The sequence below is a fragment of the Cydia fagiglandana genome, chromosome 20 (assembly GCF_963556715.1).
Source record: "Cydia fagiglandana chromosome 20, ilCydFagi1.1, whole genome shotgun sequence".
Classification (NCBI taxonomy): domain Eukaryota; kingdom Metazoa; phylum Arthropoda; class Insecta; order Lepidoptera; family Tortricidae; genus Cydia; species Cydia fagiglandana.
This window is the reverse complement of record NC_085951.1, coordinates 14866717-14889459: the sequence shown is the minus strand read 5'-3', so window position 1 is coordinate 14889459 and position 22743 is coordinate 14866717. Positions and strand designations below refer to the sequence as shown.

General features: G+C 36.8%; 1 protein-coding gene across 1 annotated transcript in view; it reads left to right on the top strand.

Annotated features, from left to right (window-relative positions):
- The first annotated feature begins 2458 nt into the window (after positions 1–2458).
- LOC134674703 (nucleoredoxin-like) overlaps positions 2459–22743 on the top strand; it is a 68751-nt gene continuing 48466 nt past the window's right edge. Inside the window, exon 1 of the mRNA XM_063532828.1 lies at positions 2459–3328. Within this exon, the coding sequence (XP_063388898.1) occupies positions 2918–3328 (411 nt within the window). The 5' untranslated portion in view covers positions 2459–2917. The remainder of the gene's footprint in view (positions 3329–22743) is intronic.

Below are 22743 nucleotides of genomic sequence, written 5' to 3'. Positions count from 1 at the left end.
ATTGAGGGCGCCACTTCCAACGTAACCGTATGGTAACCGTCACATTTTTGACATAAAATGCTTAAATATGGCAACAATTTATTTATAAAGTTTTTAAGTTGCATTTTATTTAATATCTTTATGTCGCACTCACGTTGCACTATACATATAGTAAAGTTCTTGTGTCGATAAACATAAAATAAACCCATAAACTGACGTCATAATTATTGTAAACTGCCTAGATTGCACTGGAACAGTTATTTTAATGGTTGGAGGTGTAAGATTTAACTCCTTGTGTAAGTTTATTATTAATTACGTTTAAACTATAAAAAATATAATTAGGGAAGTATTTAAAAAAAAATGATAAAAAAAAAAGATTATACTTCTCTTTAAAATATAATATTTTAAGGCGATCATATGTAGGTTTTATTTCAAAGACTTTACAGCATAATATCAGTGTATACGGGGTTCTTAAAAAAGATATGCACAACAGATACTTACATATCAGCAACGCGCATGTGACACCACGGGAGTTGCGTGCTTATGCACAGATTTTCGCTTACGCTTTCAAAACACTTACAAAACAATAAACCACGGTTAAATTAAGGGGTTTATCTTAATTTATATATTCGTCCGTTCTTCTAAGTTATTTAAACATTTATTAGGCAGGATACTATATTTCAAAAGCATTTATGAAATTCATACACCATCATTCACAATAAATCCTCACTTGACCCAAATGTGCGGTCAATCTGTCCCTAAATCTTCATAAAAAACGGCAGCTTATGAAGCGATAATAAAAAGGCTGATTTGACAGCGCGACAAAAGCGCGTATTGATTTCCCATAAGCCATCATATAAATCATGCCTCAACCCCCACCCCCAGCTTCGGTTTCAGAAATGGAACGTTTAGGAGCAAGAACGTCACCCATTCCAATTCTGTTATACCAAATTCAACTCTATTATGTTTGAATAAGATATCAAATTATTTGTGTGCAAACACTAAAAGTCGTGAATAATGACAATGTTAACTTTTTAATTTTGTAACGACATCGACACGAGCACGACACGGGTTCTAAGCATATATACAGGGGAAAACTTTTGCACGTATCGTGCTTTGTTAATCAAAATTTAAACCTTATTTCCATAACATTAAGGTCGTTTTTCCTGTTTATCACAACACTCATTTACTTGTAAAACTTTTTTTGTAGGATTATCCAGAGTTTTCCCTGCATAATACTGACACATATCATGAATTTTTAATCATTGCACATGCGTACACTTTTCTGATACATTTTGTTTGGACATTTTCGCAATATCCTATCTTTTACCGTCAAACTCAGTAAATATGAACTTTGTTCACTCGTATTAAAGGCTAATATTGCATAGAAATGAAAGAGCTTTAAGAGGGATTCGTAATTAATTAGTTTAATTTATCGGTTGTTACTAAACGGTTAGTCAATGCGTTAGTCGGAGTAAATTCGAATCCACTAATAATTGATTGCTCGTGAAATAGAGCACTTTGAAACCTTTCAGCGTTCAATGTAACGTCATTTCAAATTAGTAAATCGTTTTCTGTATTTTAGTTAATATTAAAAAAAAATTGTATTCTGACTCAGTATTTGAGCTATTATTATGGACAGGATAGGATTTGGATAAAACCGCGTTAAAAGGAAAGGAAGAAGGTGGATGGTAGGTTAGATGATCAAAGAGTAAAGTTGCCTGCACCATCTCTACTCTCGGGATAAGTTTTCTAGGTTTTGTAAAAATTGCTTGCATTATTTATTTAGAAAATTTTACTGTTTAACGAATGACTAGACGACTAATCCCATAAGTGCACCTTTAACATCACCAATTTGTTCATTGCATATCATCAAAGTAGAAAGTTATAATAAGAAGCTAAAGTGAAAGAGAATTATGAACCGAACTTGTTTAAAATACCTGTATAAAATTAGGGTTAACTTTGGAAACACTCAAGTAAACTTTGGCACGATTCGAAAGCTTTTCAAACCGAATTAATAAAGTCATTCAGGCGCCCTCCAGCCATAATTCCATTGATTCTTCTGTCGAATCCTGAAATTGAGCTACGCAATGCCAACTTTTATGAGGTATGGAAGAGCTTTGCCAAAGAATAAGGCAGGACATATTTGTAGACGAAGAGCTCTCGGAGAGACTTTTTCTCTTAATGTGTTCAAATCATTAAAGCAAATTAAATTATTATGATGCTGGAACTGGAAGCCCAAGTTTAACCATGTAATTTAAATCAGCATTTAGCGAGGTATTTTTTTATGTGAGTAAATATGTAGGAAACGCAGAATTAAAGACATCTGTCTAATAAAATACGATAGTGTGCAGTGTGCATGGGTTCTTGGATTTGCATCGTAGTATAACTTATTCAATTTAGCTTTTCTATGCCATTTGTTAATTTTCACACAATATCCCTAATTAAAAGTAAGGCTATATTCCAAAACGCTTTTTTAAGTTCATAAAACCTGGAACTACCAAAAATACGGCCCTCTATTAGTATTCCATTCATACCGCTTCACAGCCATTCAGATTTCTAATTTATACATGGCAGTGTGTTGTTTGCACATGCATAGAACGAGTCCTCTCCATCCCAAATATTTACTCTATATCGGAGGGCGCCTGCCCTCCAGTCGCTCTTTGTCCTCCAACGCGGAGGGTCGTTGCCCGCGCGGACGGCCATTTTTAAAAATAAAACTTTGCGTCACGCATCCGCTCTAAACCATAAACTAAAACAAATCAAGCGCGACACTTTTAAAATTATAATTTCTTGCTGAAGCCGACACAAGTGATAAATTCATTATTTGTATTTTATCAACGCGTGCATAAATTGTTTTTGCATAAATTAACTTTTATTTAGGCAAATTAAAAAGTGGAATTATAATTGAGATCAAAACAATGATCAGTTAATTCAAATGCAAAATAATATCAATGCTTTAAGAAATTTAAAGATATCCAGGACTTATAAAATGGATTGGCGCGAGAAACTCTTTGGGAAAGTGTTGGTAAAGTGTTCTTCGGGACAAAATGGACAATTTGAGAATATTCCAACTTTGGAAGCCTTAAACGACTGTGCGGAAGAAGGGGAAGGTGTTGTTTGTGGTATTTACTTCTCATTTGCTAACATTAGTGACGAAAGTGATGATTTCGGTGTGCGTTTGGAGGAGGTGTATAAGAAAGTGTTTCCAAGGCTGAAGGTTGTGGAGGTGGTGTTGTGGGCCCATGTGGGGACACCGGAGGGTCCAGTGGAGAGAGAAGCTGGATTCAGGAGGAGTTTGACCGGGAAGCCGTGGTTTGCTGTGCCCTTTCACGATGTGGATACTAAAGTGAGTTCCTATTTATAATCTTATAAGCCTATATACTACCCACTAATGAGGATAGGGGAAATAGCCTAATGACAATCATTGATATAAAACGCCAATCAAAATTTTAATAATGTAAGAATAGTCACGTGACATTATTTGACGCTCTAGTGCGAATAAGTATCCAACACGGAAAATATGCTCAACAATTTGACATAGACGTCTCGGCGCCGGGGGTAAATACATGAGGGTTGTTCTTGGGGTCAACATGAGATAAATACTTTTTTGTTTACTGTAAATTATCGTTTTTCCTTTCATAATTACTCAAATCATATAAATATAAGAGAAGGAATTGGTGTGATTGATGTGGTGGCTAAGATCAACAGTCAACACAAATGCCTGTATAATTATTTCAATATTATACTAACCACACTTACTAAGTTTAAAATTGAAAACTTTACTAGGTATTTGCAGTCAGAACCAATCCTGTAACTTTAAAAGTTTAATTGTAAGTTCGTTGTACACCACTGTTCTGTGTTTTCTAATTAGAAAACAAGTAATTGGATAGCTACAACTTACCATCGGAACTTAAATTGCAGACCTGTTCAGTACTAAGTAATAAATTGAAAATAATTTATATGAATTTGAATCGGGACTTAATCGCGTACACTTAATACGTTTATTATTTACACGTGACATTACGTCCGTGGTCACAGGCAGACTTAACTAAAACTTACTTAACTTAAGAGTTTTATAAATTATAAATGTTAGTTTAAAACTATTCATAATTTATTTCAATTAAAACAAAAGTTACCATTATGTTTTAAAATAACGCTTTACCATTTCTTGTTAAACTGTAAGTACTACGTAAAATAGCTCTCTAGGCTTTTACCGCATATCTTATTTAAGTCAAGTAAACAAATTAATCTTAATTAGAAACTCAAAGTAACTCAACAAATCATGAACCGCTACTTGTTTTCGAAATTTAAGTTGTAACCGAAAAAAGTACACAACATTGAATCTTTTGTCTATGGGCGTACGTTCCAAAACGGATATAAATTATTGTCGAGTAATTACGTGAAAGCGTGGGGCTCGGTGTTGCCACCTCTACCGTGTATTACCCCATAATTACTTTCTTCCCCTCGCACTACAATAAATTTATCAGTACTCTAAGTGCATATTAACGTCAAAGATGTGTCGGAGGTTTTACTTGTAAAGTAAATTATACTTACATAGAAATGGAAACGTATTTTTTCTCATCTTAGCACGTATTTTTTTTATTAATAGAAATGTTTCTTGTTTTGTTTTAATTACATGGTACATTATGAAAGGTCCCAATTTATCGCGTGTCAATGAGAGAAAGTAGAAATTATCATCATTAAAAATGAAAACAATTGATCCTTTTTTGTTTCACATTTTTATTTACATCGAGCACCTCGGTAACCATTATTTGCATTTTGCAAGTTAAATATGTAAAAAAAGTTTCAGATGTTTGAGCAATATCCTTTCTTCACTGAGGTTCTGTTGCGGGTGAAACAAAAGCAAAACCTAATTCTCGGTCGGACATAAACGGCCAAAATACTGTGTAATATCTGTAGACTGCGAAAACCCTAGACCCTAGGCTAGGGGGATCCAGCCCTTGAGACAGGTGCACTGATGATACATTGATACGAAGGGCGAGAGGCGAACGAGTGTTTTCATGTAAAGGGGTGGCTACAGATAAGGGACATTGCTTTTGAGGTTGCATTCTTGAGGTTCTTTAGAACATAAGGTATCTCGAAAAATGAAATTGAAAGTCTATAAGGCATTGACTTACGAGTGGATTTTGATCACGAGTGATTACGAGTCCTTATATTATGTTTTACATCTCAGTCTCAACTTGTTTTAGTGAAAGTTATCATTTTTCGTGGATTTTCGGTTGGCCCAACTTCGGTTACCCCAAAAATTATTATTAGGTATATTTCTATTATGTCAAAAAAAAATCATTTAGGCCGCTTCCAAGAGCTTTAAAATAATTCTAATCCGACACAATAATGTCGATTTTGAAATCTCTTGCACACCTATTTACACTTCTAGCCTTTTGGCGAGTAGAACGGGTATAATAAAAGTTAAACATGTTGGTTGCTGAAATTACTTTTCTTGTATTCTCATAATAGGCCCTTATACAAAGATTCAAGTTCCGCATTCCGCACTCACAAAATATCTGATCTCCATACAAACTTTCAACCCCTTTCTCACCACCTTGGGGGATGATTTTCAGAAATGCTTGAATTAGTTTTCATGTTTTTTAATTTATTACCTTTTTTCCAAAAAGTTAAAGTTCCTAGATTAAATTTAAATTTACACCCCAAGACGAATTTTCATCCCCTTTTTAGCCCCCTTAGGGATTGAATTTCCAAAAACGTTGCAATTACTTTTTTTGTAATCGGCTATTATATCTTTCTAAGAAGTTACAAAGCATTTGTAATGGATTCAAACTTTGAACCCCATTTTAACCTTGTTAGGGGATGAATTTTGCAAATCGCTGAAATCACTTTTATTGTCTTCTAATAATATACCCAAATACAAAGATTCAAATCCCGCGCTCGAAAAAATGCATGATATCCATACAAACTTTCAACCCCGTTTTCACCACCATAGGCATGAATTTTCAAAAACGCTGAAATTAGTTTTCTTGTATTTTAATATAATACCTTTTTACAAATTTTCAAGTTCCTAGCTTCAAATAAAATTTGCACCTGACGACGAACTTTCATCCCCTTTTTAACCCCCTTAGGGGTTGACGACCGGTCTGGCCTAGTGGGTAGTGACCCTGCCTATGAAGCCGATGGTCCCGGGTTCGAATCCTGGTAAGGGCATTTATTTGTATGATGATACAGATATTTGTTCCTGAGTCATGGTTGTTTTCTATGTATTTAAGTATTTATATATTATATATATCGTTGTCTGAGTACCCACAACACAAGCCTTCTTGAGCTTACCGTGGGGCTTAGTCAATTTGTGTAAAAAATGTCCTATAATATTTATTTATTTATTTTATTTATTTATTAAACATTTATTTTTAAATACAGCAAACCTCTCTTATTTTATTATTCCTATGCCGTTAATAAGACCACAAAACGTTTAAATGTAATGCCTCAACGCGCGAGCACTGCACTCGGCCCACGCACAATATGCCACATTCTAAAACGACATAACTTTATCGAAATACCACGTGAAATCTATCTACACATTATCTGGACACTAAATACCGTGATTAGACCAGTGGTGGAGTGTCCATAGAACTCGGTTTCCACCGGCGTGCCTAGCAATGCACGCACGAGAACTTTCCAAAGTTGCGAAACTTTCCACATGAGAAATTCTCGGTAACTTCTGGGAATGTTCTCGAGAACGAGAATTTATTTATTTATCGTAGTTTATACCTTGAATATTCACGACAGTTTAGGTGTAGTCCTTACCCCCAGAAAATTCCGACTTTTGGTCGTCCGCTTCCGGTCAGAAAAATGTATGACGGCCCGGCCAAACGGTCAGACTTAGGTGGGGGGTGCTCGACCAAATGTCATAGAGGGACCCTGGCAGTTTTTGACGCCGCCATTTTTTTTCAATATGGCCGACTTTTTTTTTAACTTTTTTAATTTTGTCCTAGCGCGCTGAAATTTTGGTCACGGAATCTCGGGGTCCCCTAGATACTTATGAAAAAATTTTTTTTGGAAAAATGCTACAATTGCGGGAAAAATGGCCACTTTTATTTTGTATGGCAACTTTTAAACGGTGCGTGATAGGTGGGGGGTGCTCGACCAAATATCATAGAGAGCCCCGAGACAAAACAATCTGCATTAAAAAAAATCAAAATGGCCGACTTTTTTTTTTAATTTTTCAAGTTGGTCCGAGCGCGCTGAGATTTGGCATGGCGGGAGATAGAGGCCTCTAGATTCTAATGAAAGAAAAAAAAAACCTTGGAAAATATTGTTGAAAGTCGAAATGTTCTCTGATATAAAGTGAGAATTTAAGAAACTTATTGGTAAATTTATCACATGAACAAAATAGCTAACTGTAATAGACAATAATATGTGCATAATAACATTTAGTTTTAAGTTATGCCTATTTAAACTTTATTTCAAGTATATTCTCTTGTTTAAACAATAATTTCCATGTTGCAGGAATGTTCTGAGAACATTCTCGAGAACGTTTCCGCTTTTTGGGAATGTTCTGCAATTTGTACATTGCTAGGCGTGCCTCATTTTCTGAGTGTAGTACACGTGCTTCTCTTACATCTCATGAAGAAAAAAAAATCCTTATTAGATATGGTTTGTCTAAGCTCCTACATCATAATTTTTGGATTTTCGAGAGTAATTTTATATTATTGAAGAATTTTGAAATTTCGGAATATTTCAGTGAGTGTAATTTTTATAACAAGCGAAAGTCTAGAAATACACTTCCGCTTATAAGTTACAGATATCCCTCAGAAGGTGTATTCAGGATAGTAAAATATGAGGTTCCTATTCTTCTTCCTCGCGTTATCCCGGCATTTCGCCACGGCTCATGAGAACCTGGGGTCCGCTTGACAAATAATCCCATGATTTGACGTAGGCACTAGTTTTTACGAAAGCTACTGCCATCTGAGTCATCTGACCTTCCAACCCAGAGGGTAAACTAGGCTTTATTGGGATTAGTCCGATTTCCTCACGATGTTTTCGTTCATCGAAAAGCGACTGGTAAATATCAAATGATATTTCGTACATAAGTTCCGAAAAACTCATTGGTACAGTCGCCATCAGATATATCGGACCGGCCAAGGTGCTCACAAATATCTGAACACGCCTCTATTATCACGGCGTAGAGTGCGTGTTCAGATATTGTGAACACGTTGGCCGCTCCGATATATTTGATGGCGACTGTACGAGCCGGGGTTTGAACCCGCGATCTCCAGATTGCAAGTCGCACGCTCTCACCGCTAGGCCACCAGCGTTTATCTACGTAGGTGTCTACGGGAAAACCTTAAAAAAAGAGCTATCTCCCATTTTACAGACCTTTTTGATGTTGCCGGTGTCCATAGGCGACAGTAATCGCTTACCATTGGGCGATTCATCTGCTCGATTGCCTCATATATCATTAAAATTGGCATTGGTCACACAGTGTGTATGTGTATTAATAGGGTACCTACTTGAGACTTTTGTTTCAACGAAGCATACCAAGTCTAATGTAAAACCATAACTGTAGAAGCGTACCACAACTCTTAGACACTTATGCCCTTATAATTTTACGATACCAAAGTACCGTGGTCGCGCAAAACAAAACGACAGATATTGATGTTTGTTTGTTAAGACTTAGGCTGTTTTGATTTTGGAGGTAGCGATTTCGATTTAAATTTTATGCAAGGGCATCCGGAACGTGCTGTTGCTATGCGGGCGGGTTGTATATACTTATTATAGTTATTATCCTTATTGTATTAACTGTATGAAATGAAAGTCGTAAATACCTACTTAAGTACGTAAGTACCTTTCTCGTACCAGTTCAACCCAGGAGGGAAATTATAAAGACACGATTTTTATAACATTCGTTTGTGTTGTCTAATGTCTTTAGTTTTTGTTTTTAAGAATTATCTTTTAATTAGTACTACCCCTAACCCATTAGTACAAATCTAATCCTCACCCATTAATCAAATAGTACGTACACATTATTCTTTCCTCGTTTTGCTTTTGATTTGAATCCAGTAATAGGACTAAGAGTCTATAGGGACTATTATAGGGTATACACACCTGTAGGTATAATACCACTATGTGTTATATCACCGATAGTACCGATACTAAATAATATATGTACATATTTAACTAAGAAATATATCTTGCAGTAGTTAAACTATCATTGAATGCAAACTTAATCACAGCATTTACAGCCTTGCAACTTTATCATGGATATGACTAATAAATATCCTGATATAAAAGCCGCTTTAGAGTTTGAAACAGCGTTATATTTAGCATGCTATTTTACATTTTAACTTCCAAACAAACTAATAAGAGTCAACAACAGGTTTTTAGTTTACCCCACTGCAAATACCCCAAAAATCGGGTATTTTTTTTGTAGCTTTTTAGTTTACCCCACTGCGACTTGACTGCAACTACCCCAAAAATCGGGTAATATTATCAGCTTATTTCTTTTTTTTCCTTCGAGCAGCACTGGCTTCCGAGTTTGAAATAACTATTTTTTTTCTTATACAGGGTGGAAAGGCACGACGATCCTTTCCGCAAAAGGGGGATTGTTTAGCCTAAGCTCTATATTTTCTCCATAGAAACTATGTTAATATGGGCAACCGTTTCTAAATTATGACCTTTTAAACATCCATGCAAAAAAACTACTTTGTTCTAACCCTAACAGGTGACAGGGTCAATGAACTTACTTGTAAACAATCAATATACGACAGGAAATTGTAATAATTTGTTGCCATCCAACTATTCTTAGGTCTGCTTACAACACAGTAAGAATCGTAGCAGGATTTTCGCTTTCTTAGTGGTTCCACTTGTTCAATACTTGAATGAAGTAGTTATGTTATTCCTTAATATTAATAATACTAACCACAACATTGTTTACAACGACAGTTCAAATTGTGACATTGACAACCACTCAAAAGTACGCAATCGTCTTATAAATATCTCTGGTTTCCTTGACTGATGAAAAGGTTTTAGTTTCTTAACACGTTTCACAAAATTATTTTCGAATAATTGGAAACTATCTAAAATAATTAAAAATTACAAGTAGGTTGTGTTTGATGCAGCAAATGAACTTGCAAAAATGAAATACTAAGAATAAATCAAGAATAAATACTTCTTAAATAGGTACCTAACTAACAAAGCTTCTTGCCTGGTAGGAAATAGACAAGACGTCTGATGTTTGAAATTAAATTGTCATTGAACTTCACTTCATATTTACTTTATTTCACTTATTTCATATTCTTCAAATAAAAATGCCGTTGTTAGATGCTCGTGGTTATTTAAATTTGTGGGGCTGTGTAAAAGATATGGTGTACCAAACGGAATGTGAAACTGCGGACGAAATGAGATATTAAAGGCTAATTGCTGCTTGTGACAATCTGCGGAGGAAAAATGACGAAGAGCATACACTTATCGCATGGGCAATGTGCGCGGGCTCGGGTGCGGGCTGCGGCGTACATTATAAGACACGGAGGTACATTTGAAAAGCGTATGTGAAGAGAAGATAGTATTAAATATTGCCAAAAAGTAATTATCTAAGGAAGTAATAAAATTGTTTGTAATATTTTTGCATTCATTTGATTTATTTGTCATTTATGCGTCTTTCATACATCATTGCCATTCTGTCAACGATCGGAGAAAAGCGTAAAGTCCCGAGCTTTCCCGACGGAGATCCTTAACCTAGCCGTCATATGCACATGCTATAGGGTTATCACCAGAGTTAAAAAGTAGAAAATTTGGTATTTTTATTTTTTACTCAATTAACGATTCTTACCATTACCAATCTGCTCAGTATCACTTAAACGACCTAATACTTCCGGGAAGGATCGTCGTGCCTTTCCACCCTGTATATTACATCACAATATAGTCAGCTAATTGAATTGAGCCATGGCTTAATTAAAATATCGGATACGACCAGTGAACGGATACGACCCTATTTGCGCTTTGAACTTGAGCATGTCATTCAATAAGCCATAACTTTTTGCTGAAAACGTCACATAGGTATAATAAACGAAATAGATTTCCCAGACATTGTTTGTCCCCGATCTCTACATTGTTATTGCTAAGTCAGCTGCAAAAACATCTAACCAACTTTATACCTTATTCCCCAGACTTAGAGTCTAAAACTTGCGTAAGTTGTTATTAGACATGTCTCGATCAGCTGCAAAAACATCTATACAACTTTATACCTTATTTGTTAGAGATAAAGTCAAAAGTACATAGTTTAGAAGTCTGTACCGCATGCAGACTGTATTTTGTGTTCTATACTCGTATAGTGCAGATGTTGTGGTAACTGCAGATGGTGCGATGAAGTTGGTGGTTCAGGGTTTGATGCTCGGTTGGAGTAAACACGGGGTAAATAGCTGTAGTTACTCGAATTTGTTTTTGAGGCTAGAGTTATACTCTGCCAAACCCACTTTGCCAGTAGAAAAAGGCGCGAAATTCAAATTTTGAATGGGACTGACCCTTTGCGCTTACATTTTTCAGCAGCGTTTTTCTACTGACGGAAATGGCTTGCCAAACTTATAAGTTAACCCGTACTTAGGTATGTCATAGGCCTAAAATTTATTTTTGGTCTGAACTCTAATGCGTAGCAGCGATTTTTCTAATGGGTCCAAAACGACCCAATTTGAACACCTCGCTCTGTATATGCTGCTAACTGTACATGCCCGTATGATTTTTGCCGTCCGTTTACCAAACCGCAGTATGTAGATGTAGAGGTTGACGCGTGATGCGGGTTCTTTCTGTCACCCTTGACGGATACAAATGATACACGACACTTCACCAAAAGGGAAAGCAACATGTACTTATTGTGAACTGTTTTTTGTATTATACTAGCGACCCGCCCCGGCTTCGCACGGGTAAACCTTAACAAAAACAGCTAAACCTTCCTCAAGATTCACTCTAATGATAGGTGAAAACCGCATGGAAATCGGTTCAGTAGTTTTTGAGTTTATCGCGAAAATACAAACAGACAGACGCGGCGGAGGACTTTCATTTATAAAGTGTAGTGATAGACTGACAGCTAATAATTATAAATTATAATAGGTACCAATGCTTTTTCAAGCAGTTTAACTAAGTAAAATCAATAACATTTCAAACTATTTCACAGAACTAAAACTCTAAAACTGTTCACCAGAAAAACTGCATTGCGTACCGTACCGACCTGCCGGCCTAGCCAAGGTTACAATCGCTATCGCTTCGACAACGAAAAGCTTTATGTCTCTCTATCACTCTTCCATATTAGTGCGACAGTGACAGTTGCGTTTCGATCGCTACAGAGCGTAAGCGATTGGCATCTTGGCTACGCGGCCTGATTCCAACGAGATCCGTCGCTAATAAAGTCAAGCAATCCATATCCATAGTTCTAAAACAATTGAGCATGCGGGCTGAATTATTGAGCATTGAGCGTCGAGCGTTGAGCATTGAGCATAGCTCAGCTGAGCTATTGTGTGATGGACAAAGGATGTCCGCATCGATTTGGACATAGGGGAAATATTAGGTTTGATGAATAGCTTATTGCTAATCAAGCTCGCTTAGTTATCTAGTCGACTTTCGCAGAGGGTAATGTAGGGTTGCCAACTTGCCATACGTTAGTGTTACCTCTGACAAGACAGGATTTTTGGTCTTTTGTCCGGATTGCGGAAGGACTTGGCGAGTGCCAGGATTTTACTACCCACTAAGCTGGCTACCGACAAGTTTGAACTTGGCCAGAGGAAAAGAAAAAATAGGTTGTCCCCGCCGGACATAGATGTGAATAGGCGCTGCATACTAATCATTCCCACTTGTATGGCGGCTGTCAAGTAGGGCGGGGACAAATGAGAATACACCAAAAAATTATGCTATGGTGATAGAATATGGTGGAAAGTAAACAAGTAGGTACTTGACGCGGTGAATGATGATCCCTATGTCAGCTCATTTATGTATGGAGTAACTGTCAATGTCAAATGTTTTTAGACATTTAACACATTTTTATTGTATCCCATAAAACGACGAGGGCATAAGCTAACAGTACCGCTGGGACAGGTACCCAATACCCATTGAATAATGCGTTCACCGACAAGGTAATTTATATTAAACATCAATAAACTAAAAGCACCTGAGGGTAGATTAATGGCGCCATCTGTCAGTCCGGTGTTGCCAGCGTGCGAGGGCTCGGCTGTTCGGGGTAATTTAACATCAACATATATAAACATGGGAACCTACCACACAAATAATTAAGTTTTGGACAATTAAGTTAGGTGGGAAGCAAAGCTTGAATATTCTCTCATTGATCAATGGGGGTTGGCCGCGGTTGAAGAATTTTACAGATGGCGCAAGCATAGGTTTTGAATGTCAATCCTACGAATACTGACAATTTTTTATGGTCTGTACAAAACCTATGCTGGTGCCATCTTTAAAAACCTTTAACATTTGCCAACCCTATTGTACCGTTAACTGAAAGAGAGCGCTAAAATGGATTAAGTTCGCCTTTGCACTTAACATTTAATATACGTTTTCCAAAAGTTCCATAGTCAACAAAAAACTTTTTTTTACTAAAATAAATGTCGTAATACTTACTAAAGAAATTGTTATCAATTTATTTCTCTGTGTGGCCCTACACGTATTATATTCTTTGCCCTACACTTAAACACAATAGTGCAAAAGGGAACACAGCTACAAGGAAATTCAAGTAGCCTCGAAACGTCCCATTCTTCAGTGTTGCCAGAAAAAACGAGGGTAATTCAGGGTAAATGGGGTAATGAAATGCTTGGATTTCGTATTGTCCTCACAATGGGGCATAGACAATAGATTACGCATTCTGGTTCCCTTGTTTTCTTTACGCTTTCATTGTCTGTGGAAAGCGGAGGAAAATGATGATTTGGATCGAGAAAATTGTTTTTATGAGTGGGTATTTATGTAAGAGTAAAGTCTGTCAAGCCATTTCCGTCAGTAAAAAAAGCGGCAAAGTTTTACTGACAAAATTGTTTGAAATTTTTTTTAGGTATAGTCGCTTTATTTATTTCAAGAATAAAAATTTTATAAAACAATGTTTTCGAACAAAAATAATAATAATAATTTTAAATTAAAATTAAAAACTTTAACAGCAATCAGCTTAAAAACTCCCTAATCACAAAACAATGTTTCGTTACACAATACTACCTATGTAATCCATTACCCTAACCTTCTTACAACGACCCCAAGATTAAGACTCCCCACCCAAGTAGCACAGATTAGCTGTATAGCAGCCGCATAATGAAATACGAATACGCTTGAAGCTGGATAAAAAAGCTGCATATGAGCTGTATAAGCGTCTTTTCAGCTTTTATTACTCTTAAATGGGCACAAATTAAGCAGCCTTAAGTTCACATAGCTACTTAAGAGCGTTGTAGCAGCAATTTAACGTAATTATAAGGGGTAACAGGAGTTATAAGAGGTGTATATTGACTGGGTAAGAGACCACCAGTTACCCTTTATTCAGCTAATATGTCACATGTGCGCCCTAATACCGGGAAAGATTGACGTTGGGCTGAATAAAAGATAATGAATAACATACTTTTACACCTCTGCCTTAAAAAACAGCTATTATTTAGTATAGTGACATTGACGACGAACGCAGAGGTGAACATATTTATACTGAAGCGAAAACGTCAAGCGCAACGACACCATAAGTCATTTTGTTAAAGTGTTTAGTTATACATGATCTTTTATATATTAATGCGAGAAAGATGTTTGGGAATGCAAGTTTATTGACATTATATATATACATTATCTAAGAAAATTTCAGTGCGCCACGAAAATAATCAGTATTTATTTAAATTAATCATATAAATAAGCTATGTATAAAAACTATCTCAGTGGTTTGGACAGAATTATGAGATAAAAAGTTAATAATAAGTTATAGAAAGTACTAAACTAATGATTTAGGTTAAGAACTCATGCACAAAAAAATATTATTACCCTTAAAAGTTGAAAAAGTAATACCAATTTTGTAGGTTATCTACGATAAAATGGCGGTCAATGTTAAAAAGCAACGTGAACCATTAAAATTCTAATATCCAGCATACGACTGATAAAGATACTTAAGTGAACCACTATAAAGTCCAAGTCGTTATTTCAATACACTAGTGAACCTCTAAACAGTTATAAGGCATCTTGTGAACGTTTAAACAGCCGCTATGCAGACAGTCTCAATGGTAGTATATAGGCTGCTTAACGGTAAACATGTTCAGCGCTAAGCCGTATTATGCGCCACATGTGTTCGATTATACGTCTATTGGTTTCATAATAGTTCACTCGTTCTCCCTTATAATAAGTCAGTGAAATAAAAGCTGCTTTAGCGGTAAACATGTTCAGTGGTAAGCTGTATTATGCGCCCCATATGTTCCATTATACGTCTATTGGCTTCATAATAGTTCATTTGTGCTTCCTTAAAAAGTCACAATAATAAAAGCTGCTTAGCGGTAAACATGTTCAGCTATAAGCTGTATTATGCGCCACATGTGTTCCATTTATACGTCTATTGGCTTCATATTAGTTCACTCGTGCTTCCTTACAAGTCAGCGTAATAAAAGCTGCTTAGCGGTAAACATGTTCAGCGATAAGCTGTATTATGCGCCCCACGTGTTCCATTATACGTCTATTGGCTTTATAATAGTTCATTCGTGCTTCCTTAAAAAGTCAGAATAATAAAAGCTGCTTAGCGGTAAACATATTCAGCTATAAGCTGTATTATGCGCCACGTGTGTTCCACTATACGTCTATTGGCTTCATAATAGTTCACTCGTGCTCCCTTAAAAGTCAGCGTAATAAAAGCTGCTTAGCGGTAAACATGTTCAGCGACAAGCTGTATTATGTGCCACATATGTTCCATTATACGTCTATTAGCTTCATAATAGTTCACTTGTGCTCCCTTAATAAGTCAACGTAATAAAAGTCCACAATTACCTCCTTATACAGCACATAGCGTAATTTTATCCACTAAACAGACCTTATAACGGTTAAAGCATTTGATAACCCTTAAAGCTGTATAGGGTCGTAGCAAATATACCTTTATATCACTCTTTGCGTATTAATGGTAGTTTTCAGAGCGGTAATGCAGCTTTTAATCAGCCCTAAGGTATATAAATATCACTGAGATCTATTATACAGCTGTAGGACCACGATAGTGCTGTTATAAGTGTCTTAATACGCGCAGAGCGTTAGATAGAACTAAAAGTGATTAGTTATAGAGCTATCTGTGCTACTTGGGCAGTGTCCATCCATTACTAACCCATCACTTTCACTTAACCATTATAAGTATGAACTAGAAATTCATAACAAATAAACGTAGCCATGGATCTATTTACACTGGTTTTTTTAAGGGCGACATGCGACACTATAAGGGAATGGAATACTAGGACTATGCTTGACCGCGCAAGCTCTCTTTACTTCCAAAACATCTTAAATGACATTAACGGCTTAGGCTTGATAAGCCTTTTCAAAAGACGATCGGCGTTTAGATATCTTAATTTACAAACCTCCTATCTCTTCCAATTAGATTAAGGAAAACTAAACCGTATATGCTATAGGTTAAAGTTCATTTTTAAAGGCGTTTTGATATGAGATAAACGTTCACCTTTTTGGGCTATTGTACCAGACGCATGTATTACTTTCAAAACTTCATATCTCTCTTATTTATTTCGATTCAAAATCAACCGTAACAACTATAGGACAGAGTTCATATTTGAATGCGCTTTAATATTTCGATAGGACTTTAACAGTTGTAACAAGATTGTTCCAGGCGGCTGGACAGGGTAAATTACTTACGGAACCCTGGACGTTACAGTTTATGGGAGCGGCACGGTTGGCTGCACTGCCAGCTAAAATAATTACCTACCATCATCCACACTTAAGGGCTCCTCTACACGATGGGCCAACGCCGGCCACTCCAAGGGACGCAGCCATGCGGTAGAATGAGATGGCAATATCACTTGCTCCCTCTAACGCATAAATGCGTCCCTTGGAGTGGACGGCGCTGGCCCATCGTACCATCATCCACACTTAAGAGCCAACAGGAGTGGTCATTTCTCCATACAAACGTACTCGACTGTTTCCTACATGGGTTTTGTTTTGATGCTAGAGCAATGATTTTTTCAACACAGATTAATATTTTTTTGATATTTTTGTTTTTGAAGGGCTCTACCCTTCAAAAATGGCCATAATGGCCTAATGGACTATGCCGCAATGAGAGGCGTAGTATTCAAAACTGATATCAATTAGCCAAAAAAGCAAAAAGGTCTGACATAGATAATTTTATAATCATTTAGATTTCCAAGTTTGGTTAGGATTGGTTAAGTTTTGGAGGAGGAAACAGTCGAGTACGAAACCTCGATTTTTGAGATTTTTACGCAGGATTTTTCGCCTTGTCCTTATCGCACTAGTTTTAGGAGCCGCTTCCGTTAGCGAGAGGTATATTTACCTAAAATATTTAAAACTCAGCTGTTTCGTCTTAAGGCCACTTGTACCCGTTAAACCTGGAGTTACCATGGTTACCAAGTAGGATCATCTTGGCTAGGCACCAGTAAACTTATGGGGTATCCAGACGGGACTGACGAAATCAGTCGATTTGTTCAGGAAAATAATTGGTCAAATCACCAATTTGCATTCTACTATGAAAATTGGCATTTTTGTGTCCGCACCTGCTGATGTGATCGGGGAATCAAATTGGTATTTGCGTCCGCACGGCCCTGTTCTATCGGAGAATTTCATCAGATTGGCGAAAAATTGTCTCGTCTGGATACAACTTTACCACAAAACATATACCGTCGTTCTGCAGCGCCATCTACTTCTGTTCAATATTTAACTTTAGTTTACGCATTTTGGTATGCTTTTGTCTTTATGTTTAGTAGCTTTTCAACACATACGGCACTCTTCAAACTTTGAACAGAATTTACCAACATTTCCTTGTATTTTTGCTAAACGTGTTCGGTGTTTAGCTTCGATTTAAAATACACAATTTCAGACCTTACCTCACCGGCTTAAGGTACATAATGTATGCATATTGTGTTCTCTGTTTAGCTTTCGTTTTCAATACAATTTTGAACCTTAACTCTAAGACTTAAGGTTCATAATGTATGCGTGTGGGTTTCTTTTCTCCTTAGAACGCAGTGAAAGGGCTGCATTAAGGAAGAGCCCTACAGCAGGCGTCGACCTAGCCACAGTTAAAGTAGATTAAACAGTATTTTTTATTAAACTGTTTAGATGACAACGGTTTCACTTGTATTTTTAGTCGCTATTGGCGACATGTTTCGGGCCCATCGGGGGTCCTTCCTCAGGCTCGAGTGCTCGCGGCGGCTGCACTTCGTGCACAACAGGGACAAACGTAAACAGTTTAAAATATGTCTCACGAAAGTATTTTTTATTCATTTTGGTTTATAGTCTCATCAAAGCAAAAAATGTGTAATAACTTATTATAATCATTTATTTATTTTTCTTCTTAGGCTAGGTCATTTATAACATGAATATAAAAGTAAAATACAAAAACACATAAAAAACAACAAAAAATAAGTATAAACACATTATAAAAAACCTAACCTAGGGTGCCGCCAGCAGCGGGGCAGGGCCCAAGCTGCCGGTGGTCAGGGCCGCAGAGAGAGGAACCGGCGGACTATCCGCGCCGTGTCCAAGATCACCGCCTTCTGCATCTGACCCTTGATCCAACCACCTAGCAAGAGTCTCTCAAGATGTCGGTCGAGACTCTTCGCTATTAGACCGTTCACTGAAACGACTATAGGGACAATGATCGTCGAATCAACATCCCACATAGCGGTTATCTCGTGAGCCAAGTCTATTATTATTACCAGACTGATTACGATATCGGCCTGTCAGTTTTTGATTTTTCATTTTTTTTTTTTGTAAATAGTCAGTTTTTGATTTTTCAACAACTGACAGGCTGATTTATGGTCCGGCGAACTGGTTATCTGTAGGCCCCTATAGAGGTAATCAGAGCTTAGTCAAAGTACTGGCGTTAACATTATTATGTAAATTATACGCAGGGAAGTAAAGTATGCTGCGTTTTAAAGCAGGAAAGTACCGCGGAGTGTTGCGGGTCTTGTGAGTGGAAAATAGGGGGGGGGGAGGGTAATTCACGCAAACTCACGCCAGATTAAACGTAGGAACAAAAAAAAATGGGTACCTGAACCTACCGGTTTGGCACTAAAATTAATAAAAGTGGGGTAAAAAGAACATAGTTTATTTTTATTTTTTTTTATTTTTAAGGCCCACTTGCACCATTCTACTAACCCGGGGATAACCGGTTAAACCTGAAGTTACCATGGTTACCAGTACAATTTGACATTAGGTTATTAGGTTTAACCGCTTAACCCCGGGTTAGTGGCATGGTGCAAGTGGGCCTAACAAGCAGAAACGTCTGCAAACGATGCTATTAAGCTTAGAATAAATTTAAAAGTGGAAAAATTACTGTCTTGGGTGAGACTTGACTCCAGAGGCCGTGAGTTCAAGTCTCACCCAAGACAGTAATTTTTCCACTTTTAAATTTATTCTAAGCTTAATAGTTTTTTTTCTCGGAGCAAGACGAACACTATAACCATTCCATTGATATGTTTTTCTTGCTCCGTTTTATATTCGTAAATATCGAAACTAGTTATCATAAGCATTGTCCAGACGGAACAGTTTTTCGCACAATCTGATTAAATTGACAATTTAATTGTGTGGCCTGGACGTAAAAATTTGGCTTACCGATCCCACTTACCGATACAACTCTAGATGAGATTGACAATAAACTAGAAATAATTTTTGGCCCTTTTGATCTCTTCACTTCCTGGACCGACTTTCAATCACTTGTCAGATTGTAACAAAACGTTATAGTACATTACTACAGAGGCCGGGACGAAAGGGGTTGCCGGCCGAAGACATATAGACGGCCGAGCGAAGCGAGGCCGGATAGGTCTGAGCGCGGGCAACCCCATTTCCCGCCGAGGTATGTATAGTGCTTTTCTCAAACATGCAATGAAATAAATAAAATAAAAAATCCACGAAACCCAAGTTTTATTTATAGAAAAAACTAAAAGTAAACCACACCCAAAATATAACCAACACGTACCTATATCATTATCACGCATATGTTTTACACGAGTCGTGTATTTTTACTACCCGTATATTTTCATGTATCTTTGATTTTTTCGCCTTGTATCCGTCTGACTGTCGTTTTCGTCACATAAGTTTACATAGTTTTTCATGTTGATATCATGTTTCACATACATCGTTGCTTTATGCATGGAGTAAATAAGTATAATTTCCACAGTGTTGACGAATTTGTAGTTACATTCATTTAAAATATGCCACAAAACTGTTTATAATAAACTGTAAGCCATTTTTCTTAGTTTCTCAAATAATAAAATTGCCATAAGCAACCATATACATACTTCGTCTTTGACTTGGCGGCAGAGGTAGCAAGTTATTTAAAATCGATTCTGCTTACGCTGCCAATTCCAACACCTACGATTACAATTAATATTAATTTCATTATTTCGTCGGAACTCATATTAAAGTAAAAAAATCAACAACGCACCATAAATCCAATAAAACAGAATGAATTTTTTTCAACTTTACCTCCATAACAATTTAAAAAATAACTACGCGTGTTTGAGTAGACCTTTTTACCGCAAACGTTTAGATGAAATATTTTAAATGTTTCTATTTGTGTAATTAAATTTATAATTTAAAAAAATATAGAATTTGGTTAATAATGTATTATTTATTAAGTTCATGTTGATTTTATACAAATAAAACTGCAAATTATAGCAAACATTGTTTTTTGTTATTTTTATAGGCGTAGTGGCAGAGTGTCATTACGAACCATAAAGCAAATACTGCCTCTAGTTTTTTTTTAATGGATGAATGCCAAGATGCTGTGTCACAAATATCTGTGAAATGAAAATTAAAAAAGAGGACTTTGCCGGCCTAGGCCTGCAAGATTTGTATGAAATTCCATTAACTACCTTTTGTCCTAACCGCACCTGAAACGTCATACTTCGCAGCCTATTATAAGGAACATAACATCAATATTCCATTGCATGTTTGAGAAAAAACACTTCCCACTTTTGCAATCAATTTGGAGTGCCATTCGCTTCCGGCTCAAACCTCAGTGCGTTACGCTCGAGCGCTTTCGACAGGCGCTAGCGAAAGTGAACCAGACGATACGATACCCTCCCTTGTTTTAGGGGGTGGGCCATGGAGCTAGTAGCAATAGATGTGATGCGCCACCCAAAAGAGTATATTAAACCTCTTTTCTGTATTACAGTATGATTTTGTATTACAGCCTGACAAGTAATATAGGTATATGATCATTGTGAAGGGGGCGCTGACAGTTCAGTCCGAAACATGGAAGTGAAATTCCGCAACATGGCGCGTGATCGTATATTCCTGGTCAGGCTTTATCTTCTTCCTCGCGTTATCCCGGCATTCTGCCACGGCTCATGGGAGCCTGGGCTCATGGGAGCGCTTGACAACTAATCCCATGATTTGACGTAGGCACTAGTTTTACGAAAGCGACTGCCATCTGACCTTCCAACCCAGAGGGTAAACTAGGCCTTATTGGGATTAGTCCGGTTTCCTCACGATGTTTTCCTTCACCGAAAAGCGACTGGCAAATATCAAATGATACCCATAACCATTTTTACGTCCAGGCCACACAATTAAATTGTCAATTTAATCAGATTGTGCGAAAAACTGTTCCGTCTGGACAATGCTTATGATAACTAGTTTCGATATTTACGAATATAAAACGGAGCAAGAAAAACATATCAATGGAATGGTTATTGCGTAATAATTGAACCTTAGTTTACTTTTTTGTACATAGTGTTCGTTTGTCTATCATGTTTGTTTTAATTTACTCTCAATTGCTCAAAGGTTGACTGGAAGAGATCCCTTATAGGGATAAGTTCGCCTTTGTACATTATATATATTTTTTGTTCCATTGTAATTTAACCTGTCTTATGTACAATAAAGTGTTTACATACATACATACATACAAATGATATTTCGTACATAAGTTCCGAAAAACTCATTGGTACGAGCTGGGGTTTGACCCCGCGACCTCCAGATTGCAAGTCGCACGCTCTTACCGCTAGGCCACCAGCGCGATAAAGCAGTGGTCAGGCTTTATCTCTGGCCAAAGTCCGTCCATTCATCGAAATGTAAGAGACAGCAGATATTTTTCGCGAATTCGGGGTTAAATCGGGGGGGTTGGCCCCACATATCATTATGCCCCTCAGAGTTTGGTCAGAGTTAACAAAATCAGCCTGTTTGATATATCCTGGCCGAATTTTTATTAGTCATTAAGATTTTTTTGTGAACATTTTTTTCTGCTCTATATAATTATATGTACCTACAGTACAACCGACTTATGATTATGTATTTAAAGAATTGCTTTTATTAATTATTTTTTGTTCGATCTCAATCCAAGGAAGACTTTCTCTGAAATTAACAAGTTTACTGGTATTGAATAATTTTACGGTTTAGACTCACTTTGTGAATGATTGAATGATTAAATGTTAGTATGTTAGACGACAGTTTAAAATCTAAGTTTAAAAGTCTATCAGCATTTCCTACAGTTCTAGCTCTATGGTCGCCTCCCCGCCCACCCTAGAGCATAAAGTATCTTTTTAATTTTTTTCGACGGGGCCATGTTTTGTTCTGATATTAGGTCGGTTCGTTCAATTTAGATTTTTATTGTTCCTCAGTGCGTAA